This window comes from Salvelinus fontinalis, chromosome 6 (genome assembly GCF_029448725.1).
Source record: "Salvelinus fontinalis isolate EN_2023a chromosome 6, ASM2944872v1, whole genome shotgun sequence".
NCBI classification, from domain to species: domain Eukaryota; kingdom Metazoa; phylum Chordata; class Actinopteri; order Salmoniformes; family Salmonidae; genus Salvelinus; species Salvelinus fontinalis.
In genome coordinates, this window is record NC_074670.1 from 13,915,003 (window position 1) to 13,941,189 (window position 26,187).

At 43.9% G+C, this 26,187-nt stretch overlaps 1 protein-coding gene across 1 annotated transcript in view; it reads left to right on the top strand.

The window, feature by feature from the left end:
• The first annotated feature begins 1,644 nt into the window (after positions 1–1,644).
• Positions 1,645–26,187, top strand: part of LOC129857107 (tuftelin-like) — a 49,235-nt gene continuing 24,692 nt past the window's right edge. Inside the window, exons 1-6 of the mRNA XM_055925043.1 lie at positions 1,645–1,925; positions 18,112–18,189; positions 19,757–19,867; positions 19,953–20,039; positions 20,148–20,210; positions 24,016–24,102. Coding sequence (XP_055781018.1) covers positions 1,863–1,925; positions 18,112–18,189; positions 19,757–19,867; positions 19,953–20,039; positions 20,148–20,210; positions 24,016–24,102 — 489 coding nt within the window. The 5' untranslated portion in view covers positions 1,645–1,862. The remainder of the gene's footprint in view (positions 1,926–18,111; positions 18,190–19,756; positions 19,868–19,952; positions 20,040–20,147; positions 20,211–24,015; positions 24,103–26,187) is intronic.

Sequence of the window (26,187 nt, forward strand, 5' to 3'; positions counted from 1 at the left end):
GGGATATGTTGTGCCGTAACATTCTCCATAGGGGAGTGATATATACAGTACCTGCTAGATCAGTACAGATATTCACATTTCTATATTCTCATGTGACATAATGAAAATATTTCCACCACTACATTTGAATGGATTTTGAAAGATATAACCAGGTAATCTGGGAGAAGTGTAAACTAGCTGTCATGTGTGAGTGGTCGGGATCAGATAATGTTACTGTAGGTGTGAAAGAGAGGAGCAGAGGAGTGGATATCTTCTGTTTCCTATCTCAGTCAACCCACTGTGTTCAGCACAGCATGTATTCTACCCTGCCAGAAGAACCGAAAGATTCACCTATTCACCCTGTTCTATTTCTCTGTCATTTCCCCCTATCTGTGGCCAGAAACTTGCCCATCAATGCTACTGTTCTAAGTTCATTGGTAAGTATTTGGGTTAGTCAATTATTGTTCTAAATTGACTGAAGTTGAACTGAGTTTCTCCCTGTTAAATGGCATGCATAGTGTGTTCTGCTAAATCATGTCATATGTATAGTTGAGAGCAGCAGGTCTCCTGTTGGACTGAATGACAGTCTGGATGAGAGATCTCTGACTCAGTACTGTATAGGACTACTGGGTAGGAACAGGGGGATGTATGGAGAACAGTGAGTCAGGGTGACATATTCAGTGGTAGTCTGTCTCACTGTTAAAACTCCTGTTCATATCTGTGCTACCTCGTCTCTGTGGTACTCACCCTGAGACCCTAGCTGTCTAGGTCTGTCCTCACTGAGACCCTAGCTGTCTAGGTCTGTCCTCACTGAGACCCTAGCTGTCTGGGTCTGTACTCACTGAGACCCTAGCTGTCTGGGTCTGTACTCACTGAGACCCTAGCTGTCTGGGTCTGTACTCACTGAGACCCTAGCTGTCTGGGTCTGTCCTCACTGAGACCCTAGCTGTCTGGGTCTGTCCTCACTGAGACCATAGCTGTCTGGGTCTGTACTCACTGAGACCATAGCTGTCTGAGTCTGTCCTCACTCAGGCATATGCCTGACAACGTGGTGGGTTTAAGAGACTGATTTACTGTGTGAGTATCGGAATGTTTTGATGGATACTTGGGACATCTCTGTCTCTGTCTCTGTCTTTGTCTGTCTGGTTCAGTTTCCCTGTGTTTTTGTGGTCATGAGTAGCCTATTTGTCTGTGGAACAACTATATTTGTGTCCCTCAAACCTGAATGCAATACTCAACTGAAATAAAATCGTAATTTTCCTAATGTGATCTGCATGGTATGAGATTTAGTTTCGGATGGAATTGAGATTGAGTTATATTATTTTGCTATCTGACAGGTATTTACCTGCGTAATCCGCGCTCCTCTGACTTTTTCAGTTGTAGCGCGCAGCGCGGGGGCGTGACGGGAGACAGAGCGAGCTGGCTACAGAGAAAGAAGAGGCAGCGAGACATCACACTCCCTATTTTTTTTCTGTTTCATGGAAGTCAATGAACTAAGAAGAATACCAGACCCAGCTGCTTTCGTATTGGTGTCTATGGGAGAGCCACCCCCTTAAGTAGACAGGAACTGATCATTTTTTGTTCGTCCTGAGTGAACTCTCTTCAGTTATACAACATCTTTGCTGCCTGTGCACTGAGGTCACGCGCATACATTCCTGAGGGAGGGCGGGAATGGAGGGAACTGCCTAATGAAACCTTGTCGACCGGTAGTAAAAAGCAGCGTCGACTATTGTTAAAATCAACCGTCATCTTCCGTCTGCGATGGCAAGAGTGAGACAAGAGGACGAAAATCCGTTTTCCCTGTTGAGAGAAAATAATTATATATAAGCAACGTTGAACAACTCTTTCATATTTAAGCTATATAGTTATTTATCTGTGTGAAGATGAACGGGGTAACGCGGAGTCTGTGTACATTTGAGGACATCAGAGCTGATGAGAGAACAGCGGTAAGACAAAAACTATTTAAGTGAACATGTTTTACTTTCCTTCTCACTGCGTTGCGGATGGCTAGACAGTCTGGCAGGCAGGCAGATCGAGAGGCGCCACTGACGTGTGTCAAAGGTTATGTTATGTTATCACTATGTGGCTGCTTTATTTTCCCCATTTAAAAAATATATATATTTTGTTCATTTATTCATGCCAACCTGTTGGATATGCAAATATGTTTTACATTATAAGCTGAGAATAATTACAATATTTAATTTAACCGATAGCACAATACCTTACTTTAGTGGTATCATTTTGTGTCCCAAAGTAAGAATAAGCAAGAAGAGATGAATTTCCTTCAGAGTATTGGTCTTAGATCCTCCTGACTGAAGTCTTATCAGGCTTACTAGCTTCCTCTGGTGTTAATGGGATTTTTGTAGTAATTATAGTATTAACACACACACACACACACACACACACACACACGGACGCACCATATTAGCCCAAATAACATCTGTGATCTGGCCAGAGGGACCAGACTGCTGTCACAAGTGAGCATCTTCATGTAGGGCTTACAGTAGGGTCAGCCAGAAGACTAGTCTACTTACCCTACAGTAAGACAGCTTCCTCAGTGTCCTCTCTCTATGCCAGGGGTGTCAAACTCATTTTGTCCCGGGGGGTGCATTCGGTCTCCCTCCTTCCTCTGAGATTATTAGTGAGCTGGCCACAGTCAATCAACTCTATGAATGTAGGTCCATTATTTGCTTTTAGTCATTTTAAAGTATATTGTGTTTGCCCCCCCCCCCAAAAAAAAAAACATTTTCATTTTTTTATTTTTCCTTAAACCAGCAGGATTGGTCCCCATCGCGGGCGGGATCCAGCCCGTATGTTTGACACCCCTGCTCTATGCCCGTTAGGCATTGCCATGTACCATAGTTGTAGTGATTTAGGGTGGAACACATCTGTGAGGGGCATTGAACCAGTGATCCTTTGGTTGCAGGGCAGGCACATTACATCCAGACTGAGAGTTCCCTTATAAGGTCCTTTGAGCTCTGCTCCACCTAGATGTTTACATCACCAGTCATTATCCCTGGTATAGAAGCTCTTAATCTCCTGTCTGGCTGGAGAAGGTTAATCATTGACCCTGTTAGAACACAGACCATCATCATAGCCATTTGTCTATCTGGGGCCTGACCATTGGCCCACAACATGACACGTTCACCAGATAAACACAGTCTCCTGCAGAGCCATACAACAGCTATCAGTACTAGCATGATGTTAGCCCTTAACTTTTCACCCCCTTTGGTCAAGGTTTGGACTTAAGAATGGTACACTGATCCTAGATATGTGCCTGAAGGTAACCTCTACCAGGAGCAACAGCCTATCAGAATTTAAGAACTTAACTTACCTATCAGCATTGTATAGGGCTATAAAACTGGATTATAAGGTCAAGGTACACAGTCAAATGATGAAGCACACGGCTAGATACATAACCTATGCTTTGTTCGTGCTAGTCGGGTTTATCTTGTTTTATATTTGAACATAAACAACTAGGGGTGTGGGAACAATGCAGCTCTCAATTTAGAATCACCCCCTAATACAACGTTGTCCTTCAGATACAATGGAACAACAAACATTCTACACACACATTCTTGACTTATCGTATCTGATATGGTTATTAAGACCAGGGAGATACAGCAGCGTGGAATAAATATAGGAGGAATATGGTTATTAAGACCCAGGGAGATACAGCAGCATGGAATAAATATAGGAGGAATATGGTTATTAAGACCCAGGGAGATACAGCAGCATGGAATAAATATAGGAGGAATATGGTTATTAAGACCCAGGGAGATACAGCAGCATGGAATAAATATAGGAGGAATATGGTTATTAAGACCAGGGAGATACAGCAGCGTGGAATAAATATAGGAGGAATATGGTTATTAAGACCAGGGAGACACAGCAGCATGGATTAAATATAGGAGGAGATACAGCAGCGTGGATTAAATATAGGAGGAATATGGTTATTAATACCAGGGAGATACAGCAACATGGATTAAATATAGGAGGAATATGGTTATTAAGACCAGGGAGATACAGCAGCGTGGAATAAATATAGGAGGAATATGGTTATTAAGACCAGGGAGATACAGCAGCGTGGAATAAATATAGGAGGAATATGGTTATTAATACCAGGGAGATACAGCAGCATGGATTAAATATAGGAGGAATATGGTTATTAATACCAGGGAGATACAGCAGCATGGATTAAATATAGGAGGAATATGGTTATTAAGACCAGGGAGATACAGCAGCGTGGAATAAATATAGGAGGAATATGGTTATTAAGACCAGGGAGATACAGCAGCGTGGAATAAATATAGGAGGAATATGGTTATTAAGGCCAGGGAGATACAGCAGCATGGATTAAATATAGGAGGAATATGGTTATTAAGACCCAGGGAGATACAGCAGCATGGATTAAATATAGGAGGAATATGGTTATTAAGACCCAGGGAGATACAGCAGCATGGATTAAATATAGGAGGAGATACAGCAGCGTGGATTAAATATAGGAGGAATATGGTTATTAAGACCAGGGAGATACAGCAGCATGGAATAAATATAGGAGGAATATGGTTATTAAGACCAGGGAGATACAGCAGCGTGGAATAAATATAGGAGGAATATGGTTATTAATACCAGGGAGATACAGCAGCATGGATTAAATATAGGAGGAATATGGTTATTAAGACCCAGGGAGATACAGCAGCATGGATTAAATATAGGAGGAATATGGTTATTAAGACCCAGGGAGATACAGCAGCGTGGATTAAATATAGGAGGAATATGGTTATTAAGACCAGGGAGATACAGCAGCGTGGATTAAATATAGGAGGAATATGGTTATTAATACCCAGTGAGATACAGCAGCGTGGATTAAATATAGGAGGAATATGGTTATTAAGACCAGGGAGATACAGCAGCGTGGATTAAATATAGGAGGAATATGGTTATTAAGACCCAGGGAGATACAGCAGCATGGATTAAATATAGGAGGAATATGGTTATTAAGACCAGGGAGATACAGCAGCGTGGAATAAATATAGGAGGAATATGGTTATTAAGGCCAGGGAGATACAGCAGCGTGGAATAAATATAGGAGGAATATGGTTATTAAGACCAGGGAGATACAGCAGCGTGGAATAAATATAGGAGGAATATGGTTATTAAGACCAGGGAGACACAGCAGCATGGATTAAATATAGGAGGAGATACAGCAGCGTGGATTAAATATAGGAGGAATATGGTTATTAATACCAGGGAGATACAGCAACATGGATTAAATATAGGAGGAATATGGTTATTAATACCAGGGAGATACAGCAGCATGGATTAAATATAGGAGGAATATGGTTATTAAGACCAGGGAGATACAGCAGCGTGGAATAAATATAGGAGGAATATGGTTATTAAGACCAGGGAGATACAGCAGCGTGGAATAAATATAGGAGGAATATGGTTATTAAGGCCAGGGAGATACAGCAGCATGGATTAAATATAGGAGGAATATGGTTATTAAGACCCAGGGAGATACAGCAGCATGGATTAAATATAGGAGGAATATGGTTATTAAGACCCAGGGAGATACAGCAGCATGGATTAAATATAGGAGGAGATACAGCAGCGTGGATTAAATATAGGAGGAATATGGTTATTAAGACCAGGGAGATACAGCAGCATGGAATAAATATAGGAGGAATATGGTTATTAAGACCCAGGGAGATACAGCAGCATGGAATAAATATAGGAGGAATATGGTTATTAAGACCAGGGAGATACAGCAGCGTGGAATAAATATAGGAGGAATATGGTTATTAATACCAGGGAGATACAGCAGCATGGATTAAATATAGGAGGAATATGGTTATTAAGACCCAGGGAGATACAGCAGCATGGATTAAATATAGGAGGAATATGGTTATTAAGACCCAGGGAGATACAGCAGCATGGAATAAATATAGGAGGAATATGGTTATTAAGACCAGGGAGATACAGCAGCGTGGATTAAATATAGGAGGAATATGGTTATTAAGACCCAGGGAGATACAGCAGCATGGATTAAATATAGGAGGAATATGGTTATTAAGACCAGGGAGATACAGCAGCGTGGAATAAATATAGGAGGAATATGGTTATTAAGGCCAGGGAGATACAGCAGCGTGGAATAAATATAGGAGGAATATGGTTATTAAGGCCAGGGAGATACAGCAGCATGGATTAAATATAGGAGGAATATGGTTATTAAGACCAGGGAGATACAGCAGCGTGGAATAAATATAGGAGGAATATGGTTATTAAGACCAGGGAGATACAGCAGCGTGGATTAAATATAGGAGGAATATGGTTATTAAGACCAGGGAGATACAGCAGCGTGGAATAAATATAGGAGGAATATGGTTATTAAGACCAGGGAGATACAGCAGCGTGGATTAAATATAGGAGGAATATGGTTATTAAGGCCAGGGAGATACAGCAGCGTGGAATAAATATAGGAGGAATATGGTTATTAAGGCCAGGGAGATACAGCAGCATGGATTAAATATAGGAGGAATATGGTTATTAAGACCCAGGGAGATACAGCAGCATGGATTAAATATAGGAGGAATATGGTTATTAAGACCCAGGGAGATACAGCAGCATGGATTAAATATAGGAGGAGATACAGCAGCGTGGAATAAATATAGGAGGAATATGGTTATTAAGACCCAGGGAGATACAGCAGCGTGGAATAAATATAAGAGGAATATGGTTATTAAGACCAGGGAGATACAGCAGCGTGGAATAAATATAGGAGGAATATGGTTATTAATACCAGGGAGATACAGCAGCATGGATTAAATATAGGAGGAATATGGTTATTAAGACCCAGGGAGATACAGCAGCATGGATTAAATATAGGAGGAATATGGTTATTAAGACCCAGGGAGATACAGCAACATGGATTAAATATAGGAGGAATATGGTTATTAAGGCCAGGGAGATACAGCAGCATGGATTAAATATAGGAGGAATATGGTTATTAAGACCAGGGAGATACAGCAGCGTGGAATAAATATAGGAGGAATATGGTTATTAAGGCCAGGGAGATACAGCAGCGTGGAATAAATATAGGAGGAATATGGTTATTAAGGCCAGGGAGATACAGCAGCATGGATTAAATATAGGAGGAATATGGTTATTAAGACCAGGGAGATACAGCAGCGTGGAATAAATATAGGAGGAATATGGTTATTAAGGCCAGGGAGATACAGCAGCATGGATTAAATATAGGAGGAATATGGTTATTAAGACCAGGGAGATACAGCAGCGTGGAATAAATATAGGAGGAATATGGTTATTAAGACCAGGGAGATACAGCAGCGTGGAATAAATATAGGAGGAATATGGTTATTAAGGCCAGGGAGATACAGCAGCATGGATTAAATATAGGAGGAATATGGTTATTAAGACCCAGGGAGATACAGCAGCGTGGATTAAATATAGGAGGAATATGGTTATTAAGACCCAGTGAGATACAGCAGCATGGATTAAATATAGGAGGAATATGGTTATTAAGGCCAGGGAGATACAGCAGCGTGGAATAAATATAGGAGGAATATGGTTATTAAGACCCAGGGAGATACAGCAGCATGGATTAAATATAGGAGGAGATACAGCAGCGTGGATTAAATATAGGAGGAATATGGTTATTAAGACCCAGGGAGATACAGCAGCGTGGAATAAATATAAGAGGAATATGGTTATTAAGACCAGGGAGATACAGCAGCGTGGAATAAATATAGGAGGAATATGGTTATTAATACCAGGGAGATACAGCAGCATGGATTAAATATAGGAGGAATATGGTTATTAAGACCCAGGGAGATACAGCAGCATGGATTAAATATAGGAGGAATATGGTTATTAAGACCCAGGGAGATACAGCAGCATGGAATAAATATAGGAGGAATATGGTTATTAAGACCCAGTGAGATACAGCAGCATGGATTAAATATAGGAGGAATATGGTTATTAAGACCAGGGAGATACAGCAGCGTGGATTAAATATAGGAGGAATATGGTTATTAAGACCAGGGAGATACAGCAGCATGGATTAAATATAGGAGGAATATGGTTATTAAGACCCAGGGAGATACAGCAGCATGGATTAAATATAGGAGGAATATGGTTATTAAGACCCAGTGAGATACAGCAGCATGGATTAAATATAGGAGGAATATGGTTATTAAGACCAGGGAGATACAGCAGCGTGGAATAAATATAGGAGGAATATGGTTATTAAGGCCAGGGAGATACAGCAGCATGGATTAAATATAGGAGGAATATGGTTATTAAGACCAGGGAGATACAGCAGCATGGATTAAATATAGGAGGAATATGGTTATTAAGACCCAGGGAGATACAGCAGCATGGATTAAATATAGGAGGAATATGGTTATTAAGACCAGGGAGATACAGCAGCGTGGAATAAATATAGGAGGAATATGGTTATTAAGACCAGGGAGATACAGCAGCATGGATTAAATATAGGAGGAGATACAGCAGCGTGGATTAAATATAGGAGGAATATGGTTATTAAGACCCAGGGAGATACAGCAGCGTGGAATAAATATAGGAGGAATATGGTTATTAAGACCAGGGAGATACAGCAGCATGGAATAAATATAGGAGGAGATACAGCAGCGTGGAATAAATATAGGAGGAATATGGTTATTAAGACCAGGGAGATACAGCAGCATGGAATAAATATAGGAGGAATATGGTTATTAAGACCAGGGAGATACAGCAGCGTGGATTAAATATAGGAGGAATATGGTTATTAAGACCCAGGGAGATACAGCAGCATGGATTAAATATAGGAGGAATATGTTTATTAAGACCAGGGAGATACAGCAACATGGATTAAATATAGGAGGAATATGGTTATTAAAACCAGGGAGATACAGCAGCATGGAATAAATATAGGAGGAATATGGTTATTAAGACCAGGGAGATACAGCAGCATGGATTAAATATAGGAGGAATATGGTTATTAAGACCAGGGAGATACAGCAGCATGGATTAAATATAGGAGGAATATGGTTGTTAAGACCAGGGAGATACAGCAGCATGGAATAAATATAGGAGGAATATGGTTATTAAGACCAGGGAGATACAGCAGCATGGAATAAATATAGGAGGACATGCTGATTCTGTGCTATAGCCTTGTGAAAGACCTTTTAAAGTCCATTTAGGCTAAAAGTTATGAGAAGAGGAGGACTGCGAAATATAAGGAAAATAAATGTTCCCAAAATTGCAACAGTGAGGGGTGTGTTTGTGTGTGTATGCAGGTATGTGTGCCCTCCAGCTGTAGTTGAACTATGCCTGGATAGAAGGAACACTGTTTGTGTGAGAGTGAGTATTGACATTACGCAAAACATTGACAGAACAGCCAGTACATTCCTCATGACTATCTATTAATTCACACTCTCATTCATTCTTAAATATAACATCCATCCAGTCACCAGAGAGTTTTGATAACTCTCTTCTTTTCCGTCACTAGGCTTTTGTCAGCATTCCTACTTTTTAAATAATGCCTCATGATCTACCCTGATTCCTCATGTTTACTGAGCTCACCCATCCCTCCCCATTACCTCGCTATGGAGAATGTGACATCACTGTCTGGAACTGTGCAAGACATGACCTTCTGACTCATCTATGAGGAGGAACCAGAAACAGTCTTCCCACCACCAGGAACTAGTATACGCAGCATCAACTCACACACTAAACAAGACAACCTCATTCCATTTCCACACTAGGAACCAGTAACTCACACACTAAACAAGACAACCTCATTCCATTTCCACACTAGGAACCAGTAACTCACACACTAAACAAGACAACCTCATTCCATTTCCACACTAGGAACCAGTAACTCAGACACTAAACAAGACAACCTCATTCCATTTCCACACTAGGAACCAGTAACTCAGACACTAAACAAGACAACCTCATTCCATTTCCACACTAGGAACCAGTAACTCATGCAGGTCTTGTTGCTAAGTATGTATGTTGCTAAGGTAGAAAGTACTACTCCCTCAGTAAAGGTGAATAGGTACATGCCTAGAACTCATTCCACAGGAGACCATCACTCTGTCATCATTTGTACAGATTTATCACCTACTACCCCCAGAGGAAAGAACAGACAATGCTCATAACACTCTTTATTTACCCGTGTGCAGGTCTTATTTACCCGTGTGCAGGTCTTATTTACCCGTGTGTAGGTCTTATTTACCCGTGTGCAGGTCTTATTTACCCGTGTGCAGGTCTTATTTACCCGTGTGCAGGTCTTATTTACCCGTGTGTAGGTCTTATTTACCCGTGTGCAGGTCTTATTTACCCGTGTGCCGGTCTTATTTACCCGTGTGCCGGTCTTATTTACCCGTGTGCAGGTCTTATTTACCCGTGTGCAGGTCTTATTTACCCGTGTGCAGGTCTTATTTACCCGTGTGCCGGTCTTATTTACCCGTGTGCAGGTCTTATTTACCCGTGTGCAGGTCTTATTTACCCGTGTGCAGGTCTTATTTACCCGTGTGCAGGTCTTATTTACCCGTGTGCAGGTCTTATTTACCCGTGTGCAGGTCTTATTTACCCGTGTGCAGGTCTTATTTACCCGTGTGCAGGTCTTATTTACCCGTGTGCAGGTCTTATTTACCCGTGTGCAGGTCTTATTTACCCGTGTGAAGGTCTTATTTACCCGTGTGCAGGTCTGATTTAACCGTGTGCAGGTCTGATTTACCCGTGTGCAGGTCTTATTTACCCGTGTGCAGGTCTTATTTCCCCGTGTGCACGTCTTTTTTCCCCGTCTTTAGGTCTTATTTCCCCGTGTGCAGGTCTTATTTCCCCGTGTGCAGGTTTTACAGCTTCTCTTCAACTGTAATCCCTTTTGTCCTAGCGTTTACTCTAGGCCATCTGTTGTATTCCCTTCTGACTGTAACACTGCACCAGTGATTGTATAGGAATGTCTGAGAGAATGTTTGTTCTCTGCTCACTCGTTTTCTGATGTGTCTCTCACTCTACCTGACCCCTCGTTCCTCATTCCTCACCCCTCACTGCACACATCACACCTGAACTCAGGTATGGGAATCAGACCACTCCGGAGGTTAACTGGAGACATATTTATAAGGTTTAACACACACAGACACACTCACACAGACACACAGACACACACACACACACACACACACACACACACACACACACACACACACACACACACACACACACACACACACACACACACACACACACACACACACACACAGATTGGTTATGGATGGTTCATTCTCTCCTATGGAATGCAGTACAGAGGAAGAGGGTTTTCTCCCATAGGTGCTAGGTGAGGTGGTACTGACTGGAACGTAGGTGCTAGGTGATGTGGTACTAACTGGAACGTAGGTGCTAGGTGATGTGGTACTGACTGGAACGTAGGTGCTAGGTGATGTGGTACTAACTGGAACGTAGGTGCTAGGTGATGTGGTACTGACTGGAACGTAGGTGCTAGGTGATGTGGTACTGACTGGAACGTAGGTGCTAGGTGATGTGGTACTGACTGGAGCGTAGGTGCTAGGTGATGTGGTACTGACTGGAACGTAGGTGCTAGGTGATGTGGTACTGACTGGAACGTAGGTGCTAGGTGATGTGGTACTGACTGGAACGTAGGTGCTAGGTGATGTGGTACTAACTGGAACGTAGGTGCTAGGTGATGTGGTATTGACTGGAACGTAGGTGCTAGTTGATGTGGTACTGACTGGAACGTAGGTGCTAGGTGATGTGGTACTGACTGGAACGTAGGTGCTAGGTGATGTGGTACTGACTGGAACGTAGGTGCTAGGTGATGTGGTACTGACTGGAACGTAGGTGCTAGGTGATGTGGTACTGACTGGAACGTAGGTGCTAGGTGATGTGGTACTGACTGGAACGTAGGTGCTAGGTGATGTGGTATTGACTGGAACGTAGGTGCTAGGTGATGTGGTACTAACTGGAACGTAGGTGCTAGGTGATGTGGTACTGACTGGAACGTAGGTGCTAGGTGATGTGGTACTGACTGGAACGTAGGTGCTAGGTGATGTGGTACTGACTGGAACGTAGGTGCTAGGTGATGTGGTACTGACTGGAACGTAGGTGCTAGGTGATGTGGTATTGACTGGAACGTAGGTGCTAGGTGATGTGGTACTGACTGGAACGTAGGTGCTAGGTGATGTGGTATTGACTAGAACGTAGGTGCTAGGTGATGTGGTACTGACTGGAACGTAGGTGCTAGGTGATGTGGTACTGACTGGAACGTAGGTGCTAGGTGATGTGATACTGACTGGAACGTAGGTGCTAGGTGATGTGGTACTGACTGGAACGTAGGTGCTAGGTGATGTGATACTGACTGGAACGTAGGTGCTAGGTGATGTGGTACTGACTGGAACGTAGGTGCTAGGTGATGTGGTACTGACTGGAACGTAGGTGCTAGGTGATGTGATACTGACTGGAACGTAGGTGCTAGGTGATGTGGTACTGACTGGAACGTAGGTGCTAGGTGATGTGGTACTGACTGGAACGTAGGTGCTAGGTGATGTGGTACTGACTGGAACGTAGGTGCTAGGTGATGTGGTACTGACTGGAACGTAGGTGCTAGGTGATGTGGTACTGACTGGAACGTAGGTGCTAGGTGATGTGGTACTGACTGGAACGTAGGTGCTAGGTGATGTGGTACTGACTGGAACGTAGGTGCTAGGTGATGTGGTACTGACTGGAACGTAGGTGCTAGGTGATGTGGTACTGACTGGAACGTAGGTGCTAGGTGATGTGGTACTGACTGGAACGTAGGTGCTAGGTGATGTGGTACTGACTGGAACGTAGGTGCTAGGTGATGTGGTACTGACTGGAACGTAGGTGCTAGGTGATGTGGTACTGACTGGAACGTAGGTGCTAGGTGATGTGGTACTGACTGGAACGTAGGTGCTAGGTGATGTGGTACTGACTGGAACGTAGGTGCTAGGTGATGTGGTACTGACTGGAACGTAGGTGCTGGGTGATGTGGTACTGACTGGAACGTAGGTGCTGGGTGATGTGGTACTGACTGGAACGTAGGTGCTGGGTGATGTGGTACTGACTGGAACGTAGGTGCTGGGTGATGTGGTACTGACTGGAACGTAGGTGCTGGGTGATGTGATACTGACTGGAACGTAGGTGCTAGGTGATGTGGTACTGACTGGAACGTAGGTGCTAGGTGATGTGATACTGACTGGAACGTAGGTGCTAGGTGATGTGGTACTGACTGGAACGTAGGTGCTAGGTGATGTGATACTGACTGGAACGTAGGTGCTAGGTGATGTGGTACTGACTGGAACGTAGGTGCTAGGTGATGTGGTACTGACTGGAACGTAGGTGCTAGGTGATGTGGTACTGACTGGAACGTAGGTGCTAGGTGATGTGATACTGACTGGAACGTAGGTGCTAGGTGATGTGGTACTGACTGGAACGTAGGTGCTAGGTGATGTGATACTGACTGGAACGTAGGTGCTAGGTGATGTGGTACTGACTGGAACGTAGGTGCTAGGTGATGTGGTACTGACTGGAACGTAGGTGCTAGGTGATGTGGTACTGACTGGAACGTAGGTGCTAGGTGATGTGGTACTAACTGGAACGTAGGTGCTAGGTGATGTGGTACTGACTGGAACGTAGGTGCTAGGTGATGTGGTACTGACTGGAACGTAGGTGCTAGGTGATGTGGTACTGACTGGAGCGTAGGTGCTAGGTGATGTGGTACTGACTGGAACGTAGGTGCTAGGTGATGTGGTACTGACTGGAACGTAGGTGCTAGGTGATGTGGTACTGACTGGAACGTAGGTGCTAGGTGATGTGGTACTGACTGGAACGTAGGTGCTAGGTGATGTGGTACTGACTGGAACGTAGGTGCTAGGTGATGTGATACTGACTGGAACGTAGGTGCTAGGTGATGTGGTACTGACTGGAACGTAGGTGCTAGGTGATGTGATACTGACTGGAACGTAGGTGCTAGGTGATGTGGTACTGACTGGAACGTAGGTGCTAGGTGATGTGGTACTGACTGGAACGTAGGTGCTAGGTGATGTGGTACTGACTGGAACGTAGGTGCTAGGTGATGTGGTACTGACTGGAACGTAGGTGCTAGGTGATGTGGTACTGACTGGAACGTAGGTGCTAGGTGATGTGGTACTGACTGGAACGTAGGTGCTAGGTGATGTGGTACTGACTGGAACGTAGGTGCTAGGTGATGTGGTACTGACTGGAACGTAGGTGCTAGGTGATGTGGTACTGACTGGAACGTAGGTGCTAGGTGATGTGGTACTGACTGGAACGTAGGTGCTAGGTGATGTGGTACTGACTGGAACGTAGGTGCTAGGTGATGTGGTACTGACTGGAACGTAGGTGCTAGGTGATGTGATACTGACTGGAACGTAGGTGCTAGGTGATGTGGTACTGACTGGAACGTAGGTGCTAGGTGATGTGGTACTGACTGGAACGTAGGTGCTAGGTGATGTGGTACTGACTGGAACGAACCTCGTTGTTTGTGATAGTGTTGTAGGCCAAGGTGTGTCTGTTTGGTGTTGGATTAGGTGAACCTTTGTCTGCTTCTCTATTTTATTTTATGTATTTCACCTTTATTTAACCAGGTAGGCAAGTTGAGAACAAGTTCTCATTTACAACTGCGACCCAGCCAAGATAAAGCAAAGCAGTGCGACACAAACAACAACACAGAGTTACACATGGAATAAACAAACATACAGTCAATAACACAATAGAGAGAAAAAAGTATATATACAGTGTGTGCAAATGAGGTAAGATAAGGGAGGTAAGGCAATAAATAGGCCATCATGGTGAAATAATTACAATTTAGCAATTAAATTGTGATAGATGTGCAGAAGATGAATGTGCAAGGAGAGATACTGGGGTGCAAAGGAGCAAAAAAATGAAGAACAGTATGGGGAGGAGGTAGTTGGATGGCCTATTTACAGATGGGCTGTGTACAGGTGCAGTGATCCGTGAGCTGCTTTGACAGCTGGTGCTTAAAGTTAGTGAGGGAGATATGGGCCTCCAGCTTCAGTGATTTTTGCAATTCGTTCCAGTCATTGGCAGCAGAGAACTGGAAGGAAATGCGGCTTAAGGAGGAATTAGCTTTGGAGGTGACCAGTGAAATATACCTGCTGAAGTGTGTGCTACGGGTGGGTGCTGATATGGTGACCAGTGAGCTGAGATAAGGTGGGGCTGTCCCTAGCAAAGACTTTATAGATGACCTGCAGCCAGATGATGGTTTCTATATGAGAGGCCAGGGGACCTGTCTCTAGGGACACATTACTGTTCCTCTAACAGAACATTCTCTCTTTATTTCTCTCTACTCTTTCTCTCTCTCCCTGTCTCTCTTTCTGTCTGTCTCTCTCTCTCAATTCAATTTCAATCTCTACTCTTTCTCTCTCTCCCTGTCTCTCTTTCTCTCAATTCAATTTCAATCTCTCAATTCAATTTCAATCTCTCTCAATTCAATTTCAATCTCTCAATTCAATTTCAATCTCTACTCTTTCTCTCTCTCTCTCTCTCTCAATTCAATTTCAATCTCTACTCTCTATCTCACTTCTCTCTCTCTGTCTCTCTGCTGGTCTTTGTCTCCCTCATCATTGTTTTCTGTCTTTCTTTATATTGCTGGATTAGTCCTACTGTCAGGTGGCAATAGATAGACATACACCACTTCTCTCTAAGACAATCATCATCGTTACGCAACACACATACCTGTTATTACCTAATTTCTACCGAGACACACGGGCCTGGTAGGTACTGTGTACTGTATGTGCCAGGTATGCCCGCTGGCGCTGCCCATGGCTACCTCACTGACAAACAAGCACTACTACATACCATTTGGTTAAGTGTTGAATTCTTTCATGTACGTATACTGAAAATCACCTACCCATTCTTAACAGATACTTCCTGAGTAATTACCAGGTGAATACTACTTGTAGTAAAATGAAGTGCTACTTATATCTGTCCGGAGGAGTTTATGGCCAAAGTGTCATTAGGTCATTGTGATGGCTGTCAGTGTGAGTCAGTAGTGAGGAATGAGACATTTAGTGGGTGGTTTCTGGGTAATGGTTTTAAAATGGCCGCTGATGAAAGGAGGCTTTGTGATGCACTACTCTGGTGCGCCAACACAATGCTGGCAGGGTAGAGAGCTACAGAGAACGTCAACATACCTCACATACTCTAACTCTCCTGACTGGCCTGACTGGATGGGGCGAAACAACACAGTCAACATGCAGCGGAACAGTAGCTAACCACACAGTGTGTTTCCGTGGGTTCAAACACTTTAACTCCACAGTATTTGCTGTGTCTGTCTTGTCTCAGAGTTAACTTGACTTTAGACTTCAGGACACAGAAATGTACACAGAGGAGAGTAAAGAGAACATGATGTGTTGGTTTCCAGTTAGTCTGGTTTATCATCTCTATAACCCTGCTCCCTCAGCCTCATGCAGACACACAACCACACACACATCCCTCTCAGCTGGTAATATGGGGGTTCCCTGTCCAGCGAGACACACAACCACACACACACTACCACACACACCCCCCTCTCAGCTGGTAATATGGGGGTTCCCTGTCCAGCGAGACACACAACCACACACACACTACCACACACACCCCCCTCTCAGCTGGTAATATGGGGGTTCCCTGTCCAGCGAGACACACTACCACACACACACTACCACACACACCCCCCTCTCAGCTGGTAATATGGGGGTTCCCTGTCCAGCGAGACACACAACCACACACACACTACCACACACACCCCCCTCTCAGCTGGTAATATGGGGGTTCCCTGTCCAGCGAGACACACAACCACACACACACTACCACACACACCCCCCTCTCAGCTGGTAATATGGGGGTTCCCTGTCCAGCGAGACACACAACCACACACACACTACCACACACACCCCCCTCTCAGCTGGTAATATGGGGGTTCCCTGTCCAGCGAGACACACAACCACACACACACTACCACACACACCCCCCTCTCAGCTGGTAATATGGGGGTTCCCTGTCCAGCGAGACACACAACCACACACACACTACCACACACACCCCCCTCTCAGCTGGTAATATGGGGGTTCCCTGTCCAGCGAGACACACAACCACACACACACTACCACACACACCCCCCTCTCAGCTGGTAATATGGGGGTTCCCTGTCCAGCGAGACACACAACCACACACACACTACCACACACACCCCCCTCTCAGCTGGTAATATGGGGGTTCCCTGTCCAGCGAGACACACAACCACACACACACTACCACACACACCCCCCTCTCAGCTGGTAATATGGGGGTTCCCTGTCCAGCGAGACACACAACCACACACACACTACCACACACACCCCCCTCTCAGCTGGTAATATGGGGGTTCCCTGTCCAGCGAGACACACAACCAGAACTCACTGCCCTCATAGTGACTCATGGAACAGTATTATGTGTGTGAGAAGAGAGTTTAGGTTTGTGTGTGTGTGTGTGTGTGTGTGTGTGTGTGTGTGTGTGTGTGTGTGTGTGTGTGTGTGTGTGTGTGCGTGTGTGTGTATTTTCACCCTGGCCCACTCTTCCTGAGTTGCATTGTTTTGGAGCCAGATTTAGATTATGGTTACTGGGAGACTTGGTTACCATGGAAATGTTCCATCCCACTTCAGTACAGTTTTTCTGCCCACTGTCTCCCAGAATTCTAATGGAGATTCCTATTGGTGCTGGCATCGATCTCTAGTTCTGGGTTTTCCAAGTTGGAACGCCATTCAAATGGAACATTCTGTCTCTGAGCAACTTTATGCTTCTGTTCTCTCTCTTTCTCTCTCTCTCTCTAACCACTGGTTCCCTACACACTAGTTTACTGGGTACTGGCCTCCAGTCAGTCTCTCTCTCCCGCCCACCTTCCCTCTCTGTCCTATACAGTATTACTCAGTTTCTCCTCCCTCTTTTTCCCTCCTCCATTTCCAGTAGTTCCCTCCTCCCCCCATCCCTCTCTCTCTCCATCCCATAACGGGCTCTTTGTAACTGCTTCTCATTTCATCTTTTCTTCGTCTCGTTCGTCAGGATGGGTGCAGGAGACTGAGGCTGACTCTCCACCAGCAGAACCAGGCCGGGAGGATCACAGAACAACCCAGGAGCAAGGTAAGAACCTAGAACCATGACCTAGAACCCTAACCTCTAAACCAGACCTAGACCCTCAACACACACCTAGAATTCTGTCTGCATTAGCCGACTACTACAATTATAAAAGAGGGGACAGGAAGGAAGTCATGGAACTCCGTCCCTGGATGGATGGAATTGTATCCCTGTGTACTATGTGGATAAAAGTCCATGGCAGAACAGAATTCTGAACCTTCACTGTTACTGTAAATGAATATACACACATAGTGTTAAGCCCTTCTGAACTCGCTGAGGGTTTAGTGTGTTTTAGTGGACCATGGGATGGCTGGGGTCACTGTCCCTAACACACTTTGATAGTGTGTTGAATCAGAAAAGAGTAACACACAAACACAGGGTGCTAGTTCACACACAGACTCACAAACAGGTCATAAAATATCATGGCTGCCATCCGGTTTCCATCACAGAGTCTTATGCAACTGCTCTTGAAACTTTTCTTAAAACTGTTCATAAGACTGTTCTTAAGACTGTTCTTAAAACTGTTCATAAGACTGTTCTTAAGACAGCAATGTTGGAGAGGAGAGACAGACCACTGCCAAGCTTACTAAACTTATACAGTGTATCTCTCTCTCTTGCTTTCTATTTCTCCCTCGCGCTCTCTAACCCTCTTCTTTCTTTCTTTCTTTCTTTCTTTGACCAGTCCCACAGAAGTTCAGAGTTTATGGAATGGTGGTGATCACCATAGCAATCAGGGCTAAATGTAACGTCTACTGATTATGGGGGCTTTATACACACACACAGGAACACTGCTCTCTCTCTCTCTCTCTCACACACACACACACACACACACACACACACACACACACACACACACACACACACACACACACACACACACACACACACACACACACACACAGGAACACTGCTCACACACACACACACACACACACACACACACACACACACACACACACACACACACAAACACACACACACACACACACACACACACACACACACACAGGAACACTGCTCACACACACACACACACACACACACACACACACACACACACACACACACACACAGGAACACTGCTCACACACACACACACACACACACAGGAACACTGCTCTCACACACACACACACAAACACAGGAATTATGTATACACAGATACATAGTTTCCAGAGTTTGTTGTTGAAGCGGTGGACCTAAATGACAGATGTGTTATAAGGCTGTATACATACTACAACCCCCTTCTGTTTCAGAGAACCACCATTAGTTTCTAACCTGGTTCATTCTACTTAGTACATTTTCTGACGCTCAGTTTGTGTCTGACATTCTCAGTGCTACTCTGAATATCATACCTACTACTGTGTATAGGACTGAATGAAACATCTTGATGTCATATCCTGTTGGTCCGTCACTGAGTGTTCTTCCTAATCTAGTTTATAGCACGTAACTCCTCTCACACATTCATGTCACCACACTCAGAATCACTTCATGTTCACACATGCTGGAGGCTTGGAAATATTTTCACACTATTCCAAGTATCACAAACTCCTCTCCCTCCCTGATTTTTCAGCCAATCGGACGAGCGTTTGCTCTGGTGCAGCCAACCAGTGATAGGCCTGCTCTGAAGCCTGAACCAATCAAATCCTCTGAGGAGAAGGCTGAAAAGGTTGAGGTCATCAAGGTGGGTGGGGCTTAATGTTTGAGAGGGTGTGTGTTACCAGGGTGTGTAATGTATGTGTAATACGTCTGTGTTCCATGTGTTGCAGGTGTATCTGGAGGATCGTAGACAGGAGCAGCAGAGACACCAGCAGAGCCTCAAGATGTTGTCAGATGAAGTCTCCCAGATACAGGAGGTAAGACACATTCTCGCTCTTTCACTTTCTGTCTCTGTGTGTGAGTCTGTCAGTAACACAGATGTGTTTGTGTGTGTGTGTGTGTGTATGTGTGTGTGTTTTGCTCAGGTGAGATACTGTCTGAAGACCCTGAGGGAACAGATGGCAACCAAGAACAAAGGACAACACAAGGTATGTCAAATCAAATCAAATTTTATTAGTCACATACACATGGTTAGCAGATGTTAATGCGAGTGTAGCGAAATGCTTGTGCTTCTAGTTCCGACAATGCAGTAATAACAACAAGTAATCTAACCTAACAATTCCGCAACTACTACCTTATACACGCAAGTGTAAAGGGATAAAGAATATGTACATAGAGATATATGAATGAGTGATGGTACAGAACGGCATAGGCAATGGTGCAGTACATGGTATAGAGTACGGTATATACCTATGAGATGAGTACTGTAGGGTATGTAAACATAAAGTGGCATAGTTTAAAGTGGCTAGTGGTCCATGTATTACATAAGATGGCAAGATGCAGTAGATGATATAGAGTACAGTATATACATATACATAAGAGATGTGTAATGTATGGTATGTAAACATTATATTAGGTGGCATTGTTTAAAGTGACTGGTGGTACATTTTTACATAATTTCCAACAATTCCCATTTTTAAAGTGGCTGGAGTTGAGTCAGTATGTTGGCAGCGGCCGCTAAATGTTAGTGGTGGCTGTTTAACAGTCTGATGGCCTTGAGATAGAAGCTGTTTTTCAGTCTCTCGGTCCCTGCTTGGATGCACCTGTACTGACCTCGCCTTCTGGATGATAGCGGGGTGAACAGGCAGTGGCTTGGGTGGTTGTTGTCCTTGATGATCTTTATGGCCTTCCTGTGACATCGGGTGGTGTAGGTGTCCTGGAGGGCAGGTAGTTTGCCCCGGGTGATGCGTTCTGCCGACCTCACTACCCTCTGGAGAGCCTTACGGTTGTGTGCGGAGCAGTTGCCGTACCAGGCGGTGATACAGCCCAACAGGACGCTCTCGATTGTGCATCTGTAGAAGTTTGTGAGTGCTTTTGGTGACAAGCCGAATTTCTTCAGCCTCCTGAGGTTGAAGAGGCGCTGCTGCGCCTTCTTCACAACGCTGTCTGTGTGGGTGGACCAATTCAGTTTGTCCGTGATGTGTACACCGAGGAACTTAAAACTTTCCACCTTCTCCACTACTGACCCGTCGATGTGGATAGGGGGGTGCTCCCTCTGCTGTTTCCTGAAGTCCACAATCATCTCCTTTGTTTTGTTGATGTTGAGTGTGAGGTTATTTTCCTGACACCACACTCCGAGGGCCCTCACCTCCTCCCTGTAGGCCGTCTCGTCGTTGTTGGTAATCAAGCCTACCACTGTAGTGTCGTCCGCAAACTTGATGATTGAGTTGGAGGCGTGCATGGCCACGCAGTCGTGGGTGAACAGGGAGTACAGGAGAGGGCTCAGAACGCACCCTTGTGGGGCCCCAGTGTTGAGGATCAGCGGGGTGGAGATGTTGTTACCTACCCTCACCACCTGGGGGCGGCCCGTCAGGAAGTCCAGGACCCAGTTGCACAGGGCGGGGTCGAGACCCAGGGTCTCGAGCTTGATGACGAGTTTGGAGGGTACTATGGTGTTAAATGCTGAGCTGTAGTCGATGAACAGCATTCTCACATAGGTATTCCTCTTGTCCAGATGGGTTAGGGCAGTGTGCAGTGTGGTTGCGATTGCGTCGTCTGTGGACCTATTGGGTCGGTAAGCAAATTGGAGTGGGTCTAGGGTGTCCGGTAGGGTGGAGGTGATATGGTCCTTGACTAGTCTCTCAAAGCACTTCATGATGACGGAAGTGAGTGCTACGGGGCGGTAGTCGTTTAGCTCAGTTACCTTAGCTTTCTTGGGAACAGGAACAATGGTGGCCCTCTTGAAGCATGTGGGAACAGCAGACTGGGATAAGGATTGATTGAATATGTCCGTAAACACACCAGCCAGCTGGTCTGCGCATGCTCTGAGGACGCGGCTGGGAATGCCGTCTGGGCCTGCAGCCTTGCGAGGGTTAACACGTTTAAATGTTTTACTCACCTCGGCTGCAGTGAAGGAGAGCCCGCAGGTTTTGGTAGCGGGCCGTGTCAGTGGCACTGTATTGTCCTCAAAGCGGGCAAAAAAGGTATTTAGCCTGTCTGGGAGCAGGACATCCTGGTCCGCGACGGGGCTGGTTTTCTTTTTGTAATCCGTGATAGACTGTAGACCCTGCCACATACCTCTTGTGTCTGAGCTGTTGAATTGCGATTCAGTTTTGTCTCTGTACTGGGACTTAGCCTGTTTGATAGCCTTGCGGAGAGAATAGCTACACTGTGTGTATTCGGTCATGTTTCCGGTCACCTTGCCCTGGTTAAAAGCAGTGGTTCGCGCTTTCAGTTTCACGCGAATGCTGCCGTCAATCCACGGTTTCTGGTTTGGGAATGTTTTAATCGTTGCTGTGGGTACGACATCGTCAATGCACTTCCTAATGAACTCGCTCACCGAATCAGCATGTGCGCACATTTATAATGTTTATGTGTACACGTGATGTTATGGAACACATTTATAATGTTTATGTGTACACGTGATGTTATGGAACACATTTATAATGTTTATGTGTACACGTGATGTTATGGAACACATTTATAATGTTTATGTGTACACGTGTTGTTATGGAATACATTTATAATGTTTATGTGTACACGTGATGTTAAGGAACACATTTGTAATGTTTATGTGAACACGTGATGTTATGGAACACATTTATAATGTTTATGTGTACACGTGTTGTTATGGAACACATTTATAATGTTTATGTGAACACGTGTTGTTATGGAACACATTTATAATGTTTATGTGAACACGTGATGTTATGGAACACATTTGTAATGTTTATGTGAACACGTGATGTTATGGAACACATTTATAATGTTTATGTGTACACGTGATGTTAAGGAACACATTTATAATGTTTATGTGAACACGTGATGTTATGGAACACATTTATAATGTTTATGTGTACACGTGTTGTTATGGAACACATTTATAATGTTTATGTGAACACGTGTTGTTATGGAACACATTTATAATGTTTATGTGAACACGTGATGTTATGGAACACATTTGTAATGTTTATGTGAACACGTGATGTTATGGAACACATTTATAATGTTTATGTGTACACGGGATGTTAAGGAACACATTTATAATGTTTATGTGTACACGTGATGTTATGGAACACATTTCTAATGTTTATGTGTACACGTGATGTTAAGGAACACATTTGTAATGTTTATGTGAACACGTGATGTTATGGAACACATTTATAATGTTTATGTGTACACGTGTTGTTATGGAACACATTTATAATGTTTATGTGAACACGTGTTGTTATGGAACACATTTATAATGTTTATGTGAACACGTGATGTTATGGAACACATTTGTAATGTTTATGTGAACACGTGATGTTATGGAACACATTTATAATGTTTATGTGTACACGTGATGTTAAGGAACACATTTATAATGTTTATGTGAACACGTGATGTTATGGAACACATTTATAATGTTTATGTGTACACGTGTTGTTATGGAACACATTTATAATGTTTATGTGAACACGTGTTGTTATGGAACACATTTATAATGTTTATGTGAACACGTGATGTTATGGAACACATTTGTAATGTTTATGTGAACACGTGATGTTATGGAACACATTTATAATGTTTATGTGTACACGTGATGTTAAGGAACACATTTATAATGTTTATGTGAACACGTGTTGTTATGGAACCAGTTGTTTAGTGCCATCATTCATTTTGATACCTAATGATGACATATGAAATATGTCCTGTGTGTGTCACTTCTACCTAAATGTGTGTCTCATATCTCCTCTCGTTCTCTCCATCCCTCACTATTCCCTCTCTTTCTTCATCCTTCTCTCCCCCCAGTTTCTTGCTAGTGGCTACAGAGTCAGCACTCCCTCCAATCAGAACATCTCTTCTTCCTCAAAGGGAGGAGCTAAAGATGATGGGCAGGTGAGGGGCTTTTCACATGCCCTATACACACAGGTTCATGTGGGGTGTGTGTGTGTGTGTGTGTGTGTGTGTGTGTGTGTGTGTGTGTGTGTGTGTGTGTGTGTGTGTGTGTGTGTGTGTGTGTGTGTGTGTGTGTGTGTGTGTGTGTGTGTGTGTGTGTGTGTGTGTGTGTGTGTGTGTGTGTGAGCTAAACCTCTCTTGGGCACGTGAGACGGTAGCGTCCCACCTCTTCAACAGCCAGTGAAACTGCTGGGCGCCAAATTCAAATACAGAAATACTCATTATAAAAATTCAGAAAACTAAACATATTTTACATAGGTTTAAAGATGAACTTCTTGTGAATCCAACCACGGTGTCAGATGTTTAAAATGCTTTACGGCGAAAGCATACCTTACAATTATTTGAGAACATAGCCCACAAGACAAATCATTACAAACAGTAGCCAGCCAGATAGAACAGTTTTTAGAAATAGAGATAAAATTTAGAAATAGAGATAAAATTAATCCCTTACCTTTGATGATATTCATATGGTTGCACTCAGCAGACATTAATTTACTCCATAAATGTTCCTCTTGTTCGATAAAGTCTCTTTATACCCAAAAACCTCAGTTTTGTTCGCGCGTTTTCTTCAGTAATCCACAGGCTCAAACGCAGTCAAAACAGGAAGACAAAAAAATCCAAATTGTATCCGTAAAGTTCATAGAAACATGTCAAACGATGTTTATATTCAAACCTCAGGTTGCTTTTAGCCTAAATAATCGATACTATTTCACCCGGACAATAACGTCGTCAATATAAAATGTAAACAAGAAACGCACTCTCTCGGTTGTGCGCAAGAAAAGCTCCGTGAAACTTTAGGGTCCACTCATTCAGACTGCTCTTACTTCCTCATTTTTCGGAATACAAGACTAAAACACATTCTAAAGACTGTTGACATCTAGTGGAAGGCATAGAAACTGCAAGTTGAGTCCTAAGTCAAGGGATACTGTAATGGCATTGGATAGAAAACTACAAACCCCCCAAAAAATACTTCCTGAATGGATTTTTCTCAGGTTTTCGCCTGCCAAATCAGTTCTATTAAAGTCACAGACACTATTCTAACAGTTTTGGAAACGTTAGAGTGTTTTCTATCCAAATCTACCAGTTATATGCATATCATATCTTCTGGGCCCGAGAAGCAGGCAGTTTAATTTGGGCATGCATTTCATCCAAAATTCCGAATGCTGCCCCCTACCCTAGAGAAGTTAAATGTGTGTGAGAGCTTATATGTGCGTCCAACACCTACATATCAAGTCTTAGACTGACCCAGTTCCGAGATCATTGGCGTGTGTGTGTGTGCGTGTGTGTCCATTTTAGTGTGAGTGTATTCACAAATACAGAGAGGGGGAGAGAAGAAAAAGAAGAGAGGTGAGGGAGAGGAACACCACCCAGGAGAGAGATCTGGAAGGCCTGGTACAGTCCGTTCCTCCTCTCCTCCTGTGTTATTGAGTGTGTCTGTGTTCTTCTCCCTCCATTGTTCTACATTCCCCAGATGACTGCCTGTTTAATAGCTTTGGTTTAGTCTTGAGGCCAAGCAGGTAATGGGCGGTCCCAAGGTTATTCATGTCAGGTTTCAGGAGCCTTTTCAGAAGAGTGAATAGGGCTGACTTTAACAGTTTGTGTGCGTGCAGCGTGTGAATGACGCATCAGTAGCAGTTGGCGTTACAGAAATATGAGTAGAAAACTTTCGCCTTTGTTTGGTTTACATCAGAATCTCTCCCTTTGTAACCGCTGCTATGACACACAGACACATACAATCACACTCACTCTTTCTCACTCTCTCCCTCTGTCATTGAAATGTAAAAATAGATTGTTCTGTAATTATTAGCATTTTGCGTTTCCTCATTCTCTCTCTCTCTCTTTCTCTCTTCTCTCTCTTCTCTTTCTCTCTCTTTCTCGCTCTTTCTCTCTCTCTCTTCTCTCTCTTTCTCTCTTCTCTCTCTTTCTCTCTTCTCTCTCTCTTTTCTCTCTTTTCTCTCCTCTTTCTCTCTCTTTCTCTCTCTTTTCTCTATTCTCTCTCTCTTCTCTCTTCTCTCTTCTCTTTCT